This window comes from Macaca mulatta, chromosome 2, assembly GCF_049350105.2.
Source record: "Macaca mulatta isolate MMU2019108-1 chromosome 2, T2T-MMU8v2.0, whole genome shotgun sequence".
NCBI classification, from domain to species: Eukaryota; Metazoa; Chordata; class Mammalia; order Primates; family Cercopithecidae; genus Macaca; species Macaca mulatta.
The window spans coordinates 64,514,528-64,534,014 of NC_133407.1; the positions used below are offsets into that span (position 1 = coordinate 64,514,528).

General features: G+C 37.6%; 1 protein-coding gene across 8 annotated transcripts in view; it reads right to left on the reverse strand.

Moving 5' to 3' along the window:
• Window positions 1-1,444: 1,444 nt before the first annotated feature.
• The window catches only part of SPTSSB (serine palmitoyltransferase small subunit B), a 33,446-nt gene continuing 15,403 nt past the window's right edge, over window positions 1,445-19,487 (reverse strand). Inside the window, exons 2-6 of one of the 8 annotated variants that reach the window (XM_077989841.1) lie at window positions 18,468-18,560; window positions 8,829-8,867; window positions 8,056-8,112; window positions 4,087-4,169; window positions 1,445-3,002 (exon numbers count right to left, since the gene is read on the reverse strand). In XM_077989841.1, the coding sequence (XP_077845967.1) occupies window positions 2,740-2,970 (231 nt within the window). In that variant the 5' untranslated portion in view covers window positions 2,971-3,002; window positions 4,087-4,169; window positions 8,056-8,112; window positions 8,829-8,867; window positions 18,468-18,560 and the 3' untranslated portion in view covers window positions 1,445-2,739. Of the gene's footprint in view, window positions 3,003-4,086; window positions 4,173-8,055; window positions 8,113-8,828; window positions 8,868-18,467; window positions 18,561-19,487 lie in introns of those variants that run through there. The other 7 variants (XM_077989842.1, XM_077989843.1, XM_077989844.1 and 4 more) reach the window with 7 other exon arrangements.

Genomic DNA, 19,487 nt, shown 5'->3' on the forward strand with positions numbered 1-19,487 from the left:
GCTACATAATGTCCTCTTGGGTGGGAGTTTGCTAAGCTCTGTATCAGCAGATTCAGAAATAAGGACAAATCTTACTGGGGATCACTCCAGTAAGAGGATCTAAATATATTTGTGATGGAAGAAGAAAAAAACAGAAAATGCGGATGAGTGATTTTTTTTTCCCGCAAACAACTTAATGAAGATTGGTTAGTCCTATCTTGATATTTAAACTGCCTGGTATGTTGACATTTTGTGTTTTTTGTTGCACAAGCAGATAAAAGTAATTGTTGACTTGGCCAATGCCAGGGAAAGAACATTTTACAATTTCTCGTTTGGTGAGTGACAAATGCAAGTTCACTGGGACCATGGAACCTTTGGCCTTTCTTGTTTTTAAAGTTCTGTACACATCATTGAAATATCTAAGTAATGGAAGCAAAGGAAAGACACACGAAAATTGTTTCTAATCTAGGCAAACTGTGGTCAAGGTAAAGAATGTCTCTGCCATGTCTGGAAAATAAACTTAGCAGGCAGGGAAAGTAATGCTTACTCTTCTTTCCCACTACACGCTGATAGGTTTTTTTTCCCCCAAACTATTTTTGATTATGTTTTTTGGACGCTATATTATTATTTTGACCGCTCATAAGAAACACCTTCGAAGTGACATCCTGGGGTGGTGTTGTGCAATAATCTTTTATTAAGCTTTGCTGTGTCTATTCATGTTTATTTTAACTCTCTTATTTTTAGACGGAGGATTTTTTGAGAAGGTCAATGCCGTATCTTTGTGATTGAATTCCAAGAGTGCTTAGCAGGGGTCCATGTATATAAGGGTGTTGAATCATTATGAACTGGGAATGCATCCAAGTTCATGCTTAACTGAGAATTCTCTTAAATATTTAGAAGTGAAAGCAATCTTTCAAAATAGGCACGTGGGCTTTGGAAGCATAGAAATGGGTGAACACAGCATCCTAGGTACAGCAAAAAAAGTGACAGTTAGGACCTCGGCTTATCATTCCTCCAACCTTGGCTGTCTCCTAATGCTCTTCTTTTTATTTGATGGAGTTATACTTTCAAACGTTGGTGACACTCATCCCATCAACTTTCATTTGTTCATTTTGTCCTCCCCTGGGCTTTCGTGTACAAAATATTTGCAGGGCCTGGTGTGGTCCTGACCTGGATTTGCATCCTTGCTATGCTACTGGTAGCTAATCCACCTTGAATAAGAAATGTAACCTTTTCAAGTTTCAGGCTCTTTACCTGTAAGTAGGAGATCTTTGCACCTACTCCAACATGGAAAATGTGTCCAGCATGGAGAAGTCCCTTGATAAATGTTAGGTTTTTGTTACCATTTTAAGACCCGTTACCACATTGGATTAGTAAGAAATGATATGCTAGGGAGAAATATGCAATGTACCGTCTAGATATTTAGTGCAATATGAAAAAAAAAGAGTAAATCTGGAAGTAGATATTTACTTACAAAATTAATTTTATTTTGCAAAACTCAACAAATACATGTTCAGATCTGGTTTCTCTTCAAAACATGTGTTTGTTTTTTTAACAAACATGCAAGTTAATTTGGCATGCCAAACATCTTTCTCTCCAGCTCGCCTTGGAAAAAATTTTTTCATAACACAAACAAGGGTGCAAATATTGTTCAAACCTATTTACATTTTTACCCTCTAGAATTACATACATTAATATTTATTGGGAGGAAAGCAAAACTGTAAAACTTAGTCTTTGGCATTCACATTCACTTCAGCAGTATAATTAAAACCTTGTATTTGTTTTAAAGATAAACACTTTGAAGGAAATTTAATAAATCTTGTTTTGGCTCTGCAAAAGAGCCACTATATCAAAGCACTTAACTGGAGCTGTTGAGTTCCTGCTGGTAGAATATTACTTCCAGCCTACTTATTAGCTTTTCTTCCTGTGGCCCAATACATGCTTTTTTCCCCTCCGCTGAATAAAAGCACAAAAAGAAAACAATTCCTTTCTCTTTTCCCCCCAGCATTATACAAGGCAAGGCAATACCACAAATCACAATATCTGAATTTACTTTGATTATACTTTAGTTTCCTACACTTAAAATTATTTTGTATTATAATACTTACTTGGTTATCTAAAATCAACATTGTTGATTTTAAACGGTTATAAAGCCAGGCTTTAAGAAGCATTTAAAACAATTCATGAACTGTGTATGAAAGGAAATAATTGCCTCCAGCTTATGCTTTTGTATTTGAAGTAAAAGAATTTCCAGTATCATCAGTTTACTAGAAAATAAGACTTAGGGGTTCCATATAATTTCTTCACATCTTTTTATACATCATAAACAAAGATAGGATACTTCTGACAGTAGCCTAAAAAGAATTTTAAAAATTTACCCTTCAGTATAGAATAAGTGTCAAGGGAGGACTTTAAGTATGATTCTGGTAGGTCTGTTATGAGCTTATTTTCCAAAAAAAATTTTGTAGGAAATTGTTCTGATTTTAAATAAACTAAATTCATAGATTTGTGTTGAGAGAATTTGATTTGTGAGGTAAAGTCACTGTATTTTCTATGGTCTGATGCACAATGTAGCGTGTGCGAAAGAAACTAAAGAGACATCTACTTCAAACTCCAGGCAGAAAGGCAGAATATAAGAGTGCATAGAGAAGAGAGTGCTTTTCAGGTCAGATAGTGAAGGAAGACACAATAGTTACCTAAATCAATAAGTTGTAAGCAATATATAAATATGCAATGCCATTTCACTGAACGTGAACAAGATCAATTAGAAATGGTACTGTGATATCCACATATTTTTGAGAAAAATTCCCAAGCCAGGCGAATGTGGATTGGAATAAAGACATAGGCAGTGTATACCACCATAGCAATAATGGTTAGTAAGATGGTGTTAAACATAGATCGCTCCCAGGGCTCTAAAACAGCACAGCAGCTAATGATTTGGTATTGATAGTAAAGCCAGGAGAAATATTCCTTCACGCGCCTCAAATCCATGGTTGGCTCCTTCAAGTTGCAGTAAGTTTGTCCTGTTAAAAAATGTAACATATTAGAGGACAAGGAACCAAACAAAGAATCTCTTTAAATTTTCATGATCTCAGCATGTTAAAATCTTTCAAAGATTTGTTAAAGATCAGTGAATATATTACTAACATATGAATATTCTGTAAAATAACATATACTATATTAACTATAAAAATTAATAGTATTGTCACCACTACTAATAATTACTACTAAAATTGGCAGCAATAATACTATTAGTAACGGTAATATCTATCTAAACATGATAATTGTTAGAAATAACTTTCATGATAACAGTACCTAAAAATTGAGGTTAGCCTCATTTTCCTGAGCCATGTATACAAAGAGAAATAAAAGTTAACTTTTCTATTTCCTACAGCATATATTCTAACAGAAGATTTAAAACACGGTGTGCAGAGAAGAAATAATATAGCAAGCCCAAGGCTACTACTCTTAAGAAGGGCATGCTTGCAAATTTAGTCCTTGACTGGCATCTGAGAACGTGGCCTTTGGAATGTTCTCTCCATTTCCTAACAGATAAGGAAGATTCACTGTGCCTAATCCGTACAAGCAATACAATTTATAGTGAATATCTACTGTATTCTGGTAGTCTGGAATTTTTAATTGCCAAGCAAAGTGTGCCCACATGACCAGCCCCAATATAAACTTTGGATGCTGAATTTCTTTCTAATCGGTCTCCCCAGGCAGAAGCTGTACATACATTACTGCAGTTTTTGCTGGTAGAGAAAGGAACTCTTAGGTGGATAATGCTCCAGAATCTGGAGAAATTCATGTACATGCTTCTGATGCGCTCATGAATAGATACTCTGTGGATAAATATATGTTGACTCCCACAAGTCCTTCTGGTGAATCACTGGACATGTGGGTGGTCTTAGGGGTCCCCAAAACAAATGGGAAGCCCTAAGCGTACCTTTGGGTGGTCATTTGGTTTTGTAGTAAAGAACTTATAAAAACCTCGTTAGTGTTTCATTAGTCTTCAGATAGGACCACAGTTACAACCACAAGTAAAACTTCCCTGAAAGAAGTCATTTCTTAGAAAGCTTCCTGGGGGCTGGGCGCAGTGGTTCATACCTGTAATCCTAGCACTTTGGGAGGCTGAGGTGGGAAGGTCACTTGAGGCCAAGAGTTTGAGGCTACATGGCAAAACCCCATATCTACCAAAAAAATACAAAAATTAGCTGAGTGTAGTGGCTTGCGCCTGTAATCCCAGCTACTAGGGGGAGGGGGAGTGGGGGCGCTGATGTGGGAGGATGACTTGAGCCCGGGAGGCGGAGATTGCAGTGAGCTGAGATTGTGCCACTGCACTCCCGCCTGGGAGACAGAGGGAGACTCTGTCTCAAGGAGAGGAAAAAAAAAAAAAAGCCTTCCTGGGAGATATTGCAGACTTTCATAGGCATAGTGGTGGGTGTCTCTGAAAATACAGGCTCATCTTTGTGCCTCTTTTGCTTACTCCTAAGAATAAGATGGTGTCGCATCATCAAAGTTCACTTTGATAACTTTTACTATTCAAAGCACAGTGAGGATTTTTAAAGATAATTTCTATCTTCTGATCTGAAAATGTCTCTTTTTTCTTTTGAGTATAAGCAAGATGCATTTGTTCTATAAGACTGTGGACTCCTTAGGCTATGGGGAAACCCTCATTGATCTTTGTATACTGGACGCTAGGACAATGCATGGCACAAAGATGGTCATCAGTAAGTATTTGCTGAAGGAATGAGTGGATGAATGAATAACAGGTAACCAACTTAAAAAAATAATTATAGAGCACTCATAGTATCAACGTAAGTAGAATACAGTTAGCTATTGTTGATTTTCATACAGCTTGGCTCTCATAAGAAGTGATCCATTTTGACAAGCATCATTTTCACAAAAACTTAAAATGGAAAGCCCCTGTGTGACCAGGTCACAATTATCTGTAATAATGGCTAAGATAATCCAGACAAATAGATAATACAAAACTGAAGCATTCTGACTTTCTTATGAAATGAAAAGTCAGCCTCCCGTCTTTCCTAGAAGCCAGAGTAAAAACTAAATAATTTGATTTAAATTACCTCAATAATTTAAATTATGAAATTTAAGTTGGTAGGTGGACTTCAGTGAGAAGTTACCTCCAATGTTCTTTCCCCCAGCTCTGGCTTCACAGAAACAGCAAAAGTCAATAGGGTTAGGTCTTGGAGGAAATGAATGACAGAAGGAGAGTGTCTTAGTCTGTTTGTGCTGTTATTACAAAATACCCTAGACTGGGAAATTTATAGATAATAGAGATTTATTTCCCAGTTCTGCAGGGTGGAAGTTCAAGATCAAGGGCCCAGCAGTTTTGGTGTCAGGTGAGGACAATGCTCCATCTCTGCTTCTAAGAATGCTATGTACATCACACAGCAGAAGGGATGGAAGGGCAAAAGGCTGACTCTGTGGAAAGCCTTCTTTTATACAGGCTTTAAGTGCCCTAAAGGAAAAATACCGTGTATAAGGGGCTGTGGGAAACCTAAGCACAGCTCTGAGGAAGAAACTTTTGAGATAAGGTCCGAGGGATCATTATGAGTCAAATAGATAGAATAGGCAGTGAGTGGGGAGAACAGCCAAGACAGAGGGAACAGTATGTGCAAAGGTTGTTGGTGGGAAGACGTAGGTTGGTTTCGAGGGGCCACCGAGGGAGCAGGGAGTGTGATGACACTGAAGAGGTGGGAATGGCCAGAGTGAGGGCAGGAGCTATAGGGGCTAGTTGGATAGGTTAACTGTTTTATCTTCAACCTCTGAGTTAGGGCAATGCTGTGGTGGGTTTGAGAGGAGGAGGGGTTAAGTTCATGTGATAACGCTGCATTCTGGAGTAGAGTTGAAATGACTTTGGAGCCCAATTATTTCAGAAAATCTGTACCTCTACTCTTCCCTTGGGCATTACTGTTTTGGAATGAACAGTGTAATGAGAACTTGTTTAAAATATTCTTAATACTCTTCATTTTTACAAATGAGATAATATTGCTTATTTAGAAATATTATTAACTTTTGTCTATATGTCATGGATTTTTATTATTTATTTAATTAATTAATTTATTTATTTGTTTTTGAGACAGAGTCTCACTCTGTCACTTAGGCTAGAATGTAGTGGCATAATCTTCGCTCACTACAACTTCTACCTCCCAGGTTCAAGAGATTCTCCTGCCTCAGCCTCCTGAGTAGTTGGGATTACAGGCATGCGCCATCATGCCTAGCTAATTTTTTTTTTTTTTTTTTTTTTGTATTTTTAGTAGAGATAGGGTTTCACCATGTTGGCCAGGCTGGTCTCGAACTCCTGACCTCAGGTGATCTGCCCGCCTCTGCCTCTCAAAGTGCTGGGATTACAGGCATAAGCCACTGCACCTGGCCTTGTTGTGGCTTTTACAACTGCACTAATTGCCGGGCTCGGTGGCTCACGCCTGTAATCCCAAAACTTTGGGAGGCCAAGGCAGGCGGATCACCTGAGTTCTGGAGTTTGAGACCAGCCTGGCTTACATGGTGAAACCCTGTCTCTACTAAAAATACAAAAAATTAGCTGAGCATGGTGGTGGGCACCTGTAATCCCAGTTGCTGGGGAGGCTGAGGCAGGAGACTCACTTGAACCTGGGAGGCAAAGGCTGCAGTGAGTCGAGATCTCGCCATTGCACTCCAGCCTGGGCAAAAATTCTGTCTCAACAAACAAACAAACAAACAAACAAACTGCACTAATTAAGCTAGGCCTGGTGGGGCAGGACAATAGTCTCAGGTACTAGAGAGGCTGAGGCCGGGGGAAGGATCCCTTTGTCCTAGGACTTCAAGTCCAGCCTGAGAAACCTAGTGAGATCCTGGCAAAAACAAAACAAAACAAAACACTCTAATTTTTTTTTTTGAAATGCATTGATTAATTTCCTGGCTATTGCGTTCTCTATTAAAATTAGAATTCCTTGCTTGGGTAGCCCTAGCCAACACCTTAATGATGGCCTTGAGAAAGACCCTGAGCCAGAGGCACCCAGCTAATCTGTATCCAGATTCCTGAGCCATAGAAACTTCAAGATAATTAATGTCTATTGTTTTAAACTGCTAAAAATCAATCAATCAATCACTGAATAAAAGAAACAGCAGATAAAAAGCACACCAACCTGTATAACACCAACAGTGGATACATGGTAAGATCTTGATCACAAATACCCTAAATCTGCAATGACTTTAAATCTGGCTGTTTTAAATATACTTTTGCACTGCTAACCATTTAAGCGGTTAAGATTAAAAAAAATTTTTTTGCCAGTTTCCACAATCTCAGCCCTCTAAGTAGCTAGAACTGACATGTGAAGTGTCTCTTGAAAGCACTGATTGTCTCCTTTTCTTTGATTCATTTTCCCCTTATTGATGATAAGCAATTTTAAAGACAGTTTGTGTGTCATTTCTTATTATGTGAAGGTGAGAAGAGCGAGAGTTGGTTATTATTGGTGAACCATCTGCTACAATCTATTGTTAGAATGCACCCTATTTTTAGGTTCTAGATTTGCTTAGGTAATATATTTCTACCTTCTGTGAGTCAACTTTCTTATCTCCTATGGGACTATATACAAGATTAAAAGGAAAAAAACCACTTTAAACAATTTGATGAGTAATGTGGTTAGGAGAATTCATTCATTCATTGAATGAATACATTTTGAGTACTACTATGTGGCTCCTTCTGAATATTAATGGCTTTGGAAAGACTTTATTCTCAGAGGTATTACAGGCAGGAGATGGTCTTCCAGGAAGCAGCAAACTGGACCATGTAACAAACATGCAGTGATCAAGGGCCCAGGAATGAGCACTAAGTGGGAGTAAAGGACATGGAAAAATGCTAAGAAGAAAGCTAGAAAAAGAGGCTGCATTTGAGGAAATAAGATGACAGAAATACCGTGAAATTAATTATCCAGAGATAACCTAGAACTAGATGACAGCAAACATTTTAAAGTTCTAAATTTTCACAATGAAATGTGATCTTAATCTATCCACTTCCTTAGAGACCTAGCGCTACATCTCAGCAAAGCTAAACCAATAACTTGAAATGCTTACTTTATTCAGGCACACCATGCATCTCCTGTTTTCAGTTATGTGCTTTTGAAAAGATGACTTTCGATATATGGAAAAGAAGAAGGAGAGAGTAGTTTATTTTTATTTATTTTTTTTTAAGCTTCCTCTAAACTTGATGACTTTAAAAATGTTCTTAGATCTTTCATGAGATTGTGTATTCAAAAGTGGCACTCCTAGGCAGACTGTGATGTGTCTTCAGGCAGGGATACAGTGGCCTGGGTACAGTTTGACTCTGACACGCTGAGACTGTGATAATACCTGCTGTAGACTGAATGTTTCTGTGTTGGAAGTCCACTAAAAGGTTATTTCATAGCTGGGAATGCAGAGAAAATGATTATTTCTTATTTCTGATTGTTGCTACTCTTTTATCAATGGGTGATGATTTTCCTCTCATTAGATTTGTGTGCAGTAGAGAAGGAGATAAAAGTTATACCTCCTCTTTCAGACAGAGAGGGAGAAGATTTGAGACTCATGACTCATATTATGCAGGGGCAGTACTTTGTTCTGGCTTGGATGCAGAAGAAAGTGAATAAATGTAACAATTAAGAAAAAAAAACACATGTGGTAACATGAACATTGCTGTATGAGTCATGGGATGTGAACACTGTTGAGGGGAGCTTGCAGGAAAAGTATTGGCTGGGCTTGCTCAGGGAGCTCTTCGTTGTCGTTTTCTGTTTTGGGGAACAGCACTGGTAGGAAGTCAGGTAACTGCAATGAAAGAGGTGTAGCAGGTGATTTGGTACAGTGGCATTTACCTTGGAAATATTGCAGAAGATGTGATCCGTAGCCCTCCCCTGCCAAAAAAAAAATACCCCAAGTTATTGGATTTTCTCATTAAGGAATTTCTTATTCTAAAGGTAGCTATTCTCCTGGGGAAAATAGACTTAGTACATTTTGGTTTAAATTTACTTCTACAATATCAGAATAAGGGACTAAATAGTCTGAAGGGCCTAAAGTTGATTTTTGGGTTAACTCCTTTTCAACTCACTTTGGAACTCTACATCAATCACTCAGCTTAATTTTTTTTTTTTTTTTTTTTTTTTTTTGTGCTTCATATTTGGAACCTGAAAATCTGAGAAGTGATAAAAGTGTCCTGCCAGTTTCAGAGAGAGAGATGCTGTATCTAAAAAGAGACTCTTTCTGTACTCACAGTAGTTTTCTTTGGAAACAGCTTAATATGACTTACTCAAGTACAAGCCTTGCTTTAACTAAGTAATTCATTTATTTAAAAAATTAGGAATACAGCGATTTCCTTCCAAAGAACACAGTATGGAAAGGGGGATAAAAATGAGTAACTTTACAGTGGAGAAAACTGATAAGCCCTGCTTCAGGCAGATGATCAAGGCCAACACTGATCATTATTAATCATGTTGATAATAGGTCTTCATGATATGAAGTCAAAAAAGACACTTTACCTCTGTAGTCTTCTTCGTAGTAACCCATAGCTCCAGCCTAATCTAATACCTAAAGCCTAATGTCTGATACCTAAAGAAAGGTATCAGACAAATTGCAATAGAGGGGCATTCTACAAGATACCCGACCAGTACTCCCCAAAACCCCCAAGGTCATCAAAAACAAGCAAAATGTGAAAAATTGTTATAGCCGAAGGAGGCTAAAGGAGGCATTATGACTAATTGTAATGTGATATCCCAGATAGAATCCTGAAACATTAAATGTCCCTGAAAAGGGACATTAAGTAATAACTAAGGACACATGAGTAAAGTAAGAACTTTAGTTAATAGTAATGTATCAATATTGGTTCATTAATTATAATGAATATGTTACACTAATGTAAGATTTTAAAGGGGACACTGGATGTAGAGTATATGGGAACTCCCTGTATTGTCTTCTTGATTTTGCTGTAAATCTACAACTGCCTAAACAATGAAGTCTATCCAAAAGAGAAAAGATTAATTAGGAAAACCTTCTAAGGTCCAGATTTATCCCTATTCTAAACTCCAGTGAACTTTGCTGATGTTTTATTTCCTATCTGGAAAACTTTTCCCACTATGTACATAGATGAGTAATATCCTTGTATAAGACACTGGTTTTTAAAATTTGTTAAACACAACAGAGAGGAAAAATACATCTTACATTGTGATCCATGGTGTACACACACACACACACACACACACACACACACACACACACACACAGAGAGAGAGAGAGAGAGAGAGAGTCATATAACTGAAACGAACATCTCTCAAAAGAATACTTTGCAGGGCATGCTGATATTTTTTATTCTATTCTGTTTCATTATATTTATTCTTTTCTATTCTAGTTAATTCTACCTTATTTTGTTATTCTCTTCTTTCATTAAAAACATCCTGATTGTGATTTACTACATTGATTTCTTAACCTACTAATTGCAACCTGCAGTTGGAAAAATCCTACTTTAAGGCTTAAGTGTTAGCTTCTCTAAGATGTCTCTATACTGCCCAATATGGCAGCCACTAGTCACACATGACAATTTAAATGTCTAGTGTTTAATAGCCACATATGGCTAGTGACTACCATATTGGAGAGCAGAGATATAGAATATTTTCAACATTGCAGAATATTTTGTTGGATAGTGCTGTGGACTCTCTCCATCTGTTGCTTGCACTAATGAAATAGCCTAACTACTTGTCTCTTTTTTACCTTATAATCTTCTAAACTGCTGCTAGAATTAACCGTCCAAACTTAACAGATTCATTTCTCTTCTTGAAAGCCTTCAATGGCTCTCCATTTCCTATGAAATAAAGTCTTCGTTTAAGGCCCTTCACAGTTTCATTTCTTCACCTCTCCAGTTTAATCTCTCAACTCTCCTGCTAAATGCCATTCATTCTAAAGCTTCTATGTTTTCATTCATGCTCTTTTCTTTTCTTGAAGTTTTCTTGTGCCCCTTCTCTGCTAGATAAACTCCTATTTTAAGCTATTACTTAAAGAAGTTATTTTAAGGCATATCTTCTATGTCCTTTCTTCTTTGAAACATTCTCAGAAGACCCCTCTCTTGCAAAGGAAAATATTATTACTTTCTTTTATGTGTTACCATTGTAGCAACATTTTTAGTTATGCACAGCCTGTTTCCCCACAAGACTATGAGGGCTTTGGGTACTGGGAATGTATGGCATTCATCTTTTTATCCCCAGTGCCTGGTTGGTGAGCTGGCCTGTTGGCTGACTGACGGATTCAGTTGTAAGTTGGTTGAGGGCAGGAAGCCCACTCAAACTTACTTAATATTTCCACAGCACAATGTGGGGATCATAAAAGGTGCTTCTGAATTCTCATTGTCTGCTTTCAGGCAGTGAGTTTTAGACAGATTGTTTTGTGATAATTCACTGCAATCTGTTTTTATTTTTTTTATTTTTTGAAGCATAGAAGGGTTCTGGTGCTAAATTTTTAAAAAATGTATAACAAGTGCTTTTTAACTTTCTTATAATGCTAAAAGTTAATGGACTTTGCAGGTGAATAAGAAAGACTTATGAATTAGTTTTAAATCCTATTAAAATAGCTCTTAGAAGTGCTTACTCTAGGTGAGTAATAATTTAAGATTGGTAGGTAGAAAAGTGGTTCTAATGGGAAAAATTCCAGGATGGGAACACCTGGACACTTGAAGACTTGAATTCTATTGCAGCTCTTTTCCTCTCTTTCTATTTATTTATTTTATTTGTGTCTTTGGGTAAATTCCAAAATCTTCTTGTGTCACAGTTTCTCCATGTGTAAAACTAGGATAATTGATAATTGTCTCTAAGCCTGTTTGAGTGATGTAGTAAGGAGAGGTGGAATGGGTTTTAGCTCTTTAGATGTAATAGTAATATTCACAGCAACTGCAGTGTCTTGTCATTACTTGTGGATGGGTAAAACTTTAAACCACTTGTAAGTTTTCATGAAATTATAGACTCAAAGAGTCTTTGTGGAATATAACAGTTACTTCAACAATGGAGTGATTTGTATATTTGATGGGGAAAAATCTACCCCTTATTTATGTTCGCTAATTGAATTGCCTAGTACCTTAAAATAAATAAATAAATACACACGTGTATGTAGCCATGATTGCAAGCCACTAGTTGAAAGGTATTGGAACCTCTAAACAAATGGTCCAATTTTTTTTGGGCAGGGCCACCGCACACTATTGTGTGGGCTGTGCACTGCACAACCAATGTGATGGCTCTTGTCTCGGGGGCCTAATCACAAGCTGCATCTTCATGTGAGCACAATTAGATTCACAGAGATACAAAGACATGCAATTTCTTATTGTATCAGAGACATGAATGTGGTTTAAGTTCATCTGATTAATGCCAAAACCCCATATTGCTTCTGTGTAAGAATTAGACATAAACACATTTTATTGGCTGCTCAGTTTCCAGATATTTTGCTCTACATTCTATGTGGGTGACCCCAATGTTTTCTGTGCCCCACTATAAATTCGATCCTTGTTTAAACTTTTAGGGGAGAATTTCCTTTTCATCTTAGAATACTCCCCAGCCTTCCTTTGGCAACCAATTCCTCATGTTGACAGCAGAGTGCATACCAGAAGTCAGACTAGAGGTGAGGATTTGGAGTCCAAGTTTTTAGAGAAAGCTGAAAAAAACAACTTAAAAGTTTATGATGAATCAAAGCTAGGGAAGAAAATTGAACAACTACAGGGCAATTAAGGAACTTTCTCTGCACATTCATTAGTTGGATAATTTTATAGACCCTCTAGAGAGTAAGAAACAAACAATTGCAAGTCAAAGCACATTATTGGTTTAGGCAGCAAAGTTACTCTAATTAAATTTTATAATCTTATACTTGGAAGTTTACTGAAATCATTTACTAGAAGGAAAAAGTCTCTCTAACAGTTTAGTCAAGTTTTTGTTGATACAGTGTTTTGTGTTATATACAAGAACAGAGTGTTTTGTGGCTACCTGAACTCACCTTATTTTATTTATGTATTTATTTATTGAGACAAGGTCTCGCTCTGTCACTTAGGCTGGAGTGCAGTGGCATGATCACAGTCATTGCAACCTTGAACTCCGGGGCTCAAGATATCCTCCTGCCTCAGCCTCCCAAGTAGCTGGGACTATTGGCGCATGCCATCACGCCTGGCTAATCCTTAAAAAACAGTTTTGTAGCGGCCAGTTTGTACTTTGTTGCTCAAGCTGGTCTCGGACTCCTGGCTTCAAGCAATCTTTTCACCTTGACTTCCCATAGTGATGGGATTACAGGTGTCAGCCACCAGGCCTGGCCTGCACCAATTTTATTGCCTTCCATTTGTATTAACACTAACAAAAGCAAAACAACAACAACAACAACAACAACAAAACATGTATTTCTAGTCCAACTATCAATTGAAGTCATTGTGCAACATGACATGTGTTGAGTAACTGCAATTTCAAGGCAGTCCTTTTTTTGGTCATCTTCTAATAGATTACAGAGGAATTTATGAATGAGAAACTTCTGGCTGGGAAAGAAAATTTGGAATTTGACTTTAACAAAAATTCTCATGATAATATAGAAAATACTAAATTCAGATTAGATTAATCTCAATATTGTGTGGCTATCAAAAAGAAGATACATATTTAGAAAATAAAAAGAGTGCCACATACATTGATGCTGAGTAGATACTAGGAGTAGGAAGAGAAATTTGTAACAAGGGAATAGTCTATCTTGTCTTGCTCCTGATGTCCTTTCACTTCCTAACATAGAAACAGGACAAGGATCCCTGTTTATTTCTGGCAATACTGGAAGGGAGAGTATGGCTTCTAGGTCAAGGTTTAGCTACAATGTTATTTCTTAGGATGAGCTTCTTTATAACTATGTTATTCAAGAAGAAAAGAAACTTTGTTGTTATCTAAAGAAGGAAAAGGGAAAATATATAGCTTCCGAATGGCTTTTTCCTTTCGAATATATTGTTGCCAAGGGCTGCCAGCTTGTTTTTAGAAGCAAAAAGTGAACAAACTGCAACATTAACAATGGCATTAAAGCCACTAAAAGTTGTTTTCTAAGTCATTAAAAGTGTATCCACATTCATAGAAGCATTATTCACAATAGTCAAAAGGTGGAAGCAATCCAAATGTCCATGGACAAATGGATGGAAACATAAGATGTGGTGTATACATACAATGGAATATTATTCAGCTTTAGAATAGAAGGAAATTCTGGCACATGCTGCAACATGGATGAGCCTTTCTTGTTGAAGAGAAATAAGCCAGTCACAAAAACTGTATGATTTCACTTACATGAGTTTTCTAGAGTAGTCAAACCATAGAAACAGAAAAATGATGGTTATCAGGGGCTGGGGAGATGCAGAAATACAGAGTTGTTGTTTAATGGGTGTAGAGTTTCAGTTTTGCAAGATGAGACAGTTCTAGAGATTGGTTGAAGAACAATGTAAATATACTTAACGCCACTTAACTGTACTCTTAAAAATGGCTAGGATGTCAAATAGATTACCACAATTAAACATTTTAAGAAATCAATGAGTAACCCTAAAAATTATGAAGGACTGAAATTTTAAAATAAACTTTAAAACAGTCTGAACAATATTTTAAAAAAGTTATTAAAAGTCAATGAGAGTCTCAAGTTGGAATGGGGCATTACCAGCCTAGCAAAATCACACCAATGTACCATACAAAGGTGAATAAGCAACCGCAAAGGCCTTCAAATAATAATTGTGAGGTCCCAATTGGGGTTCCCTTCTTGGTTGTCAAAATAGAAGGGGAAAACTCGGAAGAGCCAAACCCCCAAGAACCTTCTTGAAAAGAGAGCTGATATATTTAGGTATGCTCTTGGCATTGGTGAAATTCTAATAGCTTAATCTTCTACAGTACTTGAGGGAATTGTGAATTCTATGATATGCTTAACTGCCTTAGGAAAGGCTTGATTTTTTTTTCTAAGGCCTTTGTTTTTCTTAAGAGCTAGAAGCCTGACCATGAACAATTAAGCCTTTTTCTCTTCCCTACCTACTGTTATTACATTTTATGAATCTTCAGCAACTGAAGACCTTTATCCAGTGAATAATTTGAGGGTGAAAAAGGTGCGTTACTACAGTATTGATCTGTCAGGAGCACATTCTCAGAGTTCTGCTGAAGCAAATCTGGTTGTATAAGGAGCTGCTTAGCCGAGACCTTTCCAATAGTGTTTTCTAGCATTAATTGTCCATTTCCTTTGCACTGTTTTGGGTAACATTGAATAGACATGTTTATACAACTTTTTATAAAATGTATTTATTTGTCTTTCCCACTTCTATTTATTCTTTATTTCTTATTACATTGTCTGGAAAGCTGTGGCAATGAGGTCAGTGTTTTTCCTATTTTGGTGACTGACAACATTGAACTTTCATAGATGTGATTTTGTGACAGTAGTAATCTAGCTTGCTGCCCTTTCATTGTCCTCAGTTGACCTGCTTCTGTATCTCAGTTATTAGTGCTTTTACAGAAAAGAGTGGATGCTGGGCGTGGTAATCCCCACACTTTGAGGGGCTGAGGTGGGAGGATCTCTTGAGCCCAGGATGTTGAGGCTGCAGTGAGCTGTTGTCATGCCACTGCACTTCAGCCTGGACAACAGGGTAAGACTCTGTCTCAAAAAGAAGAAAAAAAAAAAAAAAAGGAAAAGAAAAGAGTGGAGAACTAGGCGGATCAGGCCATAGAGACAGGCATAGCATTGATAAGGTGCTCTCTCTGCCAATCCCTGAATCAAGGGACATTTCCCTGCTTGGTTAGTTATACTGATGTATTCCAGGTCAGATGGTTTCAGAGACAGAGACGGAGGGGAAGTGAGAAGGGAAAGTAGGAGTTTATAGTCAAATTCATGAGTATTCAGTCAAAACATGTTGCTTTAGGCACCTAAATTACTTAGATTTTATAATCTTATACTTAGAAGTGAGTTACTGCAATGATATACTAAAAGAAAAAACTCTCACTGACAATTTAGCCAAGCGGATTTCTGATTCTCCTGAGAATAGTGTGGAGATATTACTGTTGGCTTCATCCTCCTTCACCTGCTCCCAGCCATATGGCTACCTACATGCTTCCAGTGCAAAGCAGAGGAGTGGTGAGATAAAATGATTTACTCCCTCTGAATAAAGCTGGCTTGTTGTCAGGACGAATGCCAGAGGGAATCTTCCAAAACATAAAAATACTTATATTGGGATATTGTAGTAAGTCAGATATTAGCTGCCCAAAAGCTATGTCCATGTCTTGGAAGCAGTGAATATGACCTTTTTGGAAGAAGTCTTTGTAGCTCAATTAAGTTAAGGATCTTGAAAAAAGAGCATCCTGTATTACCCAGATTAGCCTTAAATCTAAGGACAAGTGTTTTTAAAAGAGAGACACAGAGAAGGCCCTGAGAAGACAGAGGCTAGATCAGAGTTATGTAGCCACAAGCCAAAAAAAAATACGCCCAAAGCCACCAGAGCTGGAATAGGTGAGGAAGAATTCTCCCTAGAGCCCTTGGAGGGAGCACAGCCCTGCCAACACTTTGATTGCAGACTTCTAGCCTTTGGGACAATCAGAGAGCAAACTTCTGTTGTTTTAAGCTGCAAAATCTGTGGTGATTTTTTACAAGAGCCCTAGGAAGCAAATACAGATATCGTCCTTAGAAATGGTAGAATCTTATAATGTGAACTGTTTGCAGGGAACAGAAACTTTTTTTTTTTTTTTTTTTGGGATTGAGTTTTCCTGTGTTGTCCAGGCTGATCTGAAACTCCTGGAGTCAAGTGATCCTCCTAACTTCAGCTTCCCAAATAGGTAGGAATATAGGCTTGCACCACTGCCCCCCGACCCCTGGCAGAAACAGCGGTTTTCAGTACCAGTGTGGTAGGCAATGGCTAGATGCCTAACTTAAATTATCCCTGTTTTGAAGATGAAGAAACTCAGGCTCATGAGGCCATGTGGAGAGCTGGCTGGGAATCCTGCTGACAGGTGTTATAGTGAAGTGGTTACAAGCTTGGGCTCTGGTCCTGTCTGGGTTTGAATCCCAACTCTATTCTTACTAATTTTGTGACCCTGGCCAAGTTACTCAATCACTCTGACCCTCAGTTTCTCTAACTGGAGAATAGGAATAAGATAACTTAATTCACGCAAATGCTGGGATGATTAAAAAGTATAAAATATTTAGAATAACACATAGGAAGAGCTAAGTGAATGCTAGCTATTATGATTATTACCACACTATGCTAATATGCTGTTGCTAGATTATGACTACCAGGCAAAGAATGAAAGAGAATGGGATCATTTTTAAGGCAGGGCATGTGACTTTTATTGGTTACTAAATTCAAAGCCAGTTTTAGAGAGGTTATTCTTCAGAATGTTTATTCAATTTTGGTGTGGCTGTCATAAAGGAGACAAACAGACTTCAGCAACCTCAATGGCACCTGTTCTTTCTTGAATACCTTACAGTGTTTTACAAATGCCAGGCATCCTACAAGTATTTTTGAATTAGTAAAATCGAGGCTTGTTATCAATAATGTTAAGGTAATATTGAGCTTTCACAAATATTTTTAAATGAAGAAACTATTGCCAACCATTTCAGAGTTACAAATCTCCGAAAACACTGTAGCAAAAGGGGAAGGATTAGGAAACAATCATTCATAAGATAAATCTATTTCTTTTTGTCCACGTCCCCTACCCTTGGCTGATAGGTTACTTTTACTACAGGTCACTCATTATAATTGAATAAAAGTGGACAGGCAGCTAGTAGTATCTAGGTGTTTTTTTGTAATTCTATTTCCTTTTCTTTCTTTATTAAAAATAAAGGAACCAGAAAGAAAATTAATGTTCTATTATAAACATTAGGTATCTTCATTTTAATTGTTAATATTTTTTGAAAATAATGTTTTCATTTTACCATATTTTTCTCTGAATTTGTCTGATCTGGTTAATTAAATGCTTATTAGAACATATATTCCTCTCTTGTACCAAAGGTCTTCAAGGATAAGATGCTGCTCCATTTAAATAAAAGATGAAGGATGTCGAAACACAAGCAGCCCCTTCATTGAAACACAAGCAGCCTTTAATCACTAGACCCATAAATAAGACAGTAGCTGGTGCTACGCAATTCTAACACTGGCACTGGTGCTGGGATTGGCCTTTTCTAGGCAGGAGTTCTTAACCTGGAGGTCAAGGACTTGCGGGGAGGGTCCTATGGACCCTTTGCAATCTATGCAAATTTTGTATAAACATTTTTCGGCATACGTTTCAAAGGAGCTTGGAATATCCGTAAGCTGAGACCACCAAATCACTAAAGCTAATTGCCCCATTTTATTCCCTTGTATCATCTCAAATGCCAATATAGTATCCAGTGTATAATAAATGATTGCTGGCTGCTTAGGAGAGAACTAGAAGCTTCATTGTGTTAATGACACCATCTCACAGTGAAAAGGGGCAGACTTCTCAAAGGAAGCCTCCATGATATAATCAGAATTTACTTGCCTAAGAAAGTCCAGGTCTGGGTCTTCAGCCTTGCTCCTTCACGAAATGATCTAGTGTGGGTTACTTCTCCTCTCTGGGTTGCTGTTTCCTCATCTGCAAAATAAAGATTTGAATTAAATAAACCAAAAGATGTCTTCAAATTTTAAAACCATTCTGTCCCATGTAAAAGGTCATTAAACCACTTAGATGGATAAACTCTCACAAGTCTAGAATGTGTTATAAAAACAAACTTCCCCAACCTAGTAAGGCAGGCCAACATTCAAATTTAGGAAATCCAGAGAACGCCACAAAGATACTCCTAGAGAAGAGCAAGTACAAGACACATAATTGTCAGATTCACCAAAGTTGAAATGAAGGAAAAAATGTTAAGGGCAGCCAGAGAGAAAGGTCGGTTACCCACAATGGGAAGACTGTCAGACTAACAGCGGATCTCTTGGCAGAAACTCTACAAGCCAGAAGTGAGTGGGAGCCAATATTCAACATTCTTAAAGCAAAGAATTTTCAACCCAGAATTTCATATCCAGCCAAACTAAGCTTCATAAGTGAAGGAGAAATGAAATCCTTTACAGGCAAACATATGCTGAGAGATTTTGTCACCACCAGGCCTGCCCTACAAGAGCTCCTGAAGGAAGCACTAAACATGGAAAGGAACAACCAGCACCAGCCACTCAAAAACATACCAAATTGTAAAGACCACTGATGCTAGGAAGAAATGGCATCAACTAACGAGCAAAATAACAGGATCAAATTCACACGTAACAATATTAACCTTAAATGTAAATGGGCTAAATGCTCCAATTAAAAGACACAGACTGGCAAATTGGATAAAGAGTCAAGACCCATCAGTGTGCTGTATTCAAGAGAATCATCTCATGTGCAGAGACAAACAAAGGCTTCAAATAAAGGGATGGAGGAAGATCTACCAAGCAAATGGAAAACAAAAAAAGGCAGGGGTTGCCATTCTAGTCTCAGATAAAAGAAACTTTAAACCAACAAAGATCAAAAGAGACAAAGAAGGCA